Source organism: Lolium perenne, chromosome 1 (genome assembly GCF_019359855.2).
Source record: "Lolium perenne isolate Kyuss_39 chromosome 1, Kyuss_2.0, whole genome shotgun sequence".
Lineage (NCBI taxonomy): Eukaryota > Viridiplantae > Streptophyta > Magnoliopsida > Poales > Poaceae > Lolium > Lolium perenne.
The window spans coordinates 215509218-215513320 of NC_067244.2; the positions used below are offsets into that span (position 1 = coordinate 215509218).

The 4103-nt window shown below is 47.2% G+C and overlaps 1 protein-coding gene across 1 annotated transcript; it reads right to left on the bottom strand.

Moving 5' to 3' along the window:
- Positions 1 to 2100: 2100 nt before the first annotated feature.
- On the bottom strand, positions 2101 to 3794 carry LOC127317867 (uncharacterized). Its single transcript, XM_051348501.1, has 3 exons — positions 3675 to 3794; positions 3267 to 3469; positions 2101 to 3170 (listed from the first exon to the last, which is right to left on the bottom strand). Exons 1-3 carry the CDS (start codon positions 3780 to 3782, stop codon positions 2396 to 2398), a joined length of 1086 nt encoding a protein of 361 aa, XP_051204461.1. The 5' UTR covers positions 3783 to 3794; the 3' UTR covers positions 2101 to 2395.
- Between the last annotated feature and the right edge of the window lie 309 nt (positions 3795 to 4103).

The following is a 4103-nucleotide window of genomic DNA, read 5'->3' on the forward strand; positions in this document are numbered from 1 at the left end:
CAAGTTGTATTCCCTGAGAGCCAAAGGCCACAATATATAGTTACATGTACAGGTAATAATATGCAGGAAAACCCCCTAATATATGGGGAAACTACAGTATACAAATATATACATCTAACAGTTGCCATATCAGCATCTTATTAATAAGAAAATATGTACATGTATTCATACAATTCACGAAGGAGTGGCATACGGACTCGTCAAAGAGACCGCCACAAAGCCGCCATGTTACTACCGAGGCTGCCATTGCCTACTGATTTGCCCGCGCGGTGCCGCTAAAGAGACAATAACGGTATGCGGCCGCGGTGCCGCTGACCAGATAGTCGTTGTCCGCCGTGACCGCGGGTACGTGTGCTCACCCCAAGCCCACCAATAATAGGCTCGCGTTCGGGAGCTCAACTCACTTGCAATCTATCCGTCGTCCATGTCCCTCGTATCCAAATAGATCGAAGCATGATAATAAGAAATGATCGTGAGATATGACTCATGGAAATCAATTTAGAATTTCAGTAATTTCATTAGACCCTGAAATATTACCTTTCGGTCAAAATATTTCAGACATTTTAGTACTATATATACACTAATTCAAAAATAATTTATTTTTTATATTTTTTAATATTTAAATGAATTTTGAGAGAAAATTTTGGCACTTTACCCGAAATGAAAACAGAAATCACTGAAATTCACTGAATTGCATTAATTTCAGTAGTGGCCGAAATATTTCCAAAACTGAAATTTCAAACCATGGCTGCAAAAGGTTATTCCAACGTGCACTTGTTCATCAGTACGCTAGCACTTAACAATTTAAGTTGCTGGCACCGATTCGCAAAGGAACCCAGCCCGGGTGGTCTAGGCAGTAGGGGCGGCGGCCTGCGAACAGCGACCTGGGCAGGGGCTGCGGACGGGCATCTTGGACAGGGGCACGGGGCTACAACTCGCTAGGTTTCTTGTGGTTGTTTCTCGCCCTAACTGATGCATGGACGGTGAGATACGTGGTTTGCATACGGGAAAAAATCGGTTGACATGGCAATAACTTCGGGTAAAAACCAGTTGAAATGGTGAAAGTGTTTACTCCGAACTGTTTTCATAGACTAGGGATGAAACTTGAACCAACTCAACTTTAAAGGTTGTAAGATGAACTTTGAGGCAAGTCGAGGGGGGTAATATGGACTTCTCTAGAGGATAGATATGACTTGTTTTGGTTCGCTGCATAAGGAAAAACTTGTAAACATCCTACACCATGTAGTCTATAACCGTTGGAGATATCGGCGTTTCTTTTTCTCGATAGGGAAAAAATATTGGTGGGCACGGTAAATTTGGTTTCCAAAAATACCAGCCAAAATACCGTCCAAGATTCGTTGAAGGAATTAATAAATTCGACCAAAATTTGTTAAAATTCCTCCAATTTGAGCAAACTGTGTGAATACCGATAAATTTTGTCTGATAATGTATTTTCTAGAGGTAAGTAGGTAACCAATAATATTGGTTTTTGGGGAAATATCAGAAATAGAGGGTAAGAAGGACATCATGAAATATAATAAAAATATTATTTTGAAAGGTTAAGCTATCAAGCCAAAGCTATGTAAATTTAACCATTTACAAAAAATATCGTGCAAATTACAAAATCATTATCATCAGGTGCAACATGAAATATATTTTCATATAATATCTATAGAATATTATATTTATTGATATAATTTTTAAAAGTGTAAACTTTAATTGGTTTGACTTTTTTAAAATATAGCTTTATTCATTCGAATCATAACCTGAAAAATCCAAGAAAAACTACCAGCGTAATAGGGGGAAGTCATGCCCCACTGAGCAAGATAACTCAGACGTCGCACGAATCTTACACCCATTTTAAACACGATAATGAATGCATGGTTGTCAATGGCTACTCAAAAAGAGCTGAGAGACGCAACTCGCGAGCTTACAAGTTCTCCAGTACTCATGTATCACCAAGAAGTTCATGCCCAATTACAAGCAGCAAGAACTCGGGAAGCTTGGCACCACTAAAGGGTGTCGATCGCTTTCACACATACGTAACTCATGAGAGAGATTTTCGAGTTGGTAAGACAAAACTTGTTTCTCAGCTTCAGGTTTGAACGATTACAAGGATTTACTTCACAGGCAAAAAGTAAGTCCTATCCAACACTTGGCTCTCATACCAAATTGAGCTGATGCGCTAGCCGATTCAATTTAAAATCTAAACTGATGAAAAAAGATAGCAATGTATTTAAACATGTCACACTATACTTCAAGTGGTTTTTGAGTTTTGACACGGTTTAAAGAAAATATATATAAAAAATTAAACAACTTTAACTTGTATTTTGCCCAGGCTTCGCACAAGTTTCTCATCAGCCACGAAAGCCTCACTGTGTGGCCCCAGCATCACCTACACAGGCTCCGATGTCCAGGCACCGCCATCAGTCTCACCCTCGGCAACTTCAGCAGCGACCTCGGGTCCTTCCTGCACCTGCTCATACCCTTGAGCAAGCGGGGCCTGCTGGTTCGGCTGGTGCGCCGGTGCATAGCCATGAGTAGGAGGAGGAGAAGAAGGAGGGTACTGCTGGTTCGGCGCGTAGCCATGAGCAGGTGGAGGGTACTGCTGGTTTGGCGCGTGCGCTCCATAGCCTTGAGCAGGAGGAGGCGAAGAGAACTGTTGGTTTGGCGCGTGTCCTCCGTAGACCTGAGCAGGAGGAGGGAACTGCTGGTTCGGCGCGTGTCCCCCATAGCCTTGTGCAGGAGGAGGGAACTGCTGGTTCGGCGCGTGTCCTCCATAGCCTTGTGCAGGAGGAGGGAACTGCCCGTTGGGCGCCTGCCCGTACGTACCCTGGGCCGGCGGTGAGTACTGTGGGTAGTTCGGCGGCGGCGCCTGTCCGTACCCCTGGGGAGGAGACTGCTGCGGGAACTGCGGCTGCCCCATCGAGATCCCGGCCGCGCTCACCGGCAGCTGTGCCTTCGCCCCGGCGGCGGCGTCCGGCTGCCTGCGGAGCAGGATGTAGGAGGTGAGCGCGAGGGCTGTGGCGGCGAGCGTGAGCACCGCCGCACCGGCGAAGATGCCGTCCTTGAGGACGTAGCACAGCCCGAGTATCGTCGCGTCCCGCTCCCCGGTTGCGTTCGACGCCGCGCCCCGAACGAACAGCGCGAACGCGATCACCGCCGAGATCCTGCACGTTTTAGTCAGTAGCTGTTTGTCCGGCCACGCCATGCATGCATGCGTGCGTGCCTCCAGCTAGAGTTTGCTCATTCTGTCGAACACTTACCATGAGACGATGGCGCAGACAAGGCCGATGATCCGGCTGGTCTCGGAGGGCATGGCGCGGGACTTGCAGCAGCCACAGCAGCCGCCGCCGACGGCGAAGACGACTTGGGCAATTATCAGGAAGATGGCCGCGCAGACCCCAAGCGCCAGGGCCGGATTCGGAGGGTAATAGCACACCCCATAGGCCGACAGCAAGTCCGAAACCTGCAAGATCGCACATCAACTCCGAGTAAGAACACACACAGCCACACAGGCAACGCATAGGCCGATAGGCACACGCTATGAAAGCACAACTCCAAGATCTGTAGCTGTATATTGTATACCACACAGGCAACGCATAGGCCGATAGGCACACATATATGTACTACGTCAGGAAGAAAGGAGATCAATAGAGTGGATGATAGCTTACAGTAAGCTTTGTGCCCTCAGCGGAGAACCCCAGAATGGCGCTCAGCACCCCCAGAGAACCGACGATCCCTGACACGATGATCATCGTCTGATCCATTTTCCCGGCCATTGCTGATCTCCAGCCTAGATGTCGACTTTCGATCGGGTTGAAGTCGACTGGCGTACACGCGTGTTTATATAGAAAGAGAGCTAGCTCTAGGGCATCCAGATTCCCAGATAGGCCGCCCCGCTGACGTACTTCGACGGGAGCATGGCTATGTCACGACCGAAGAGAAAACTTCTCCCTGTACGTAGACCGCCATGTTCTGCCCATGTTCTCCGTAATTCCCCCACCATTAATTTACTGGGAAGGAAGTTCACATTTTTGTTTTTATTTCTTTTGAAAGAAATTCAAAACACCCGTGTCAAAACAGCTAGTAATCGGTCACTT

Coding starts and splice junctions, on each gene's coding strand:
- LOC127317867 (XM_051348501.1), bottom strand. CDS start 3,782: ATGGCCGGGAAAATGGATCAGACGATGATCATCGTGTCAGGGATCGTC. Junction 3,470..3,674: donor CTGAGGGCACAAAGCTTACT/GTAAGCTATCAT, acceptor GCGATCTTGCAG/GTTTCGGACTTGCTGTCGGC. Junction 3,171..3,266: donor GTCTGCGCCATCGTCTCATG/GTAAGTGTTCGA, acceptor TAAAACGTGCAG/GATCTCGGCGGTGATCGCGT.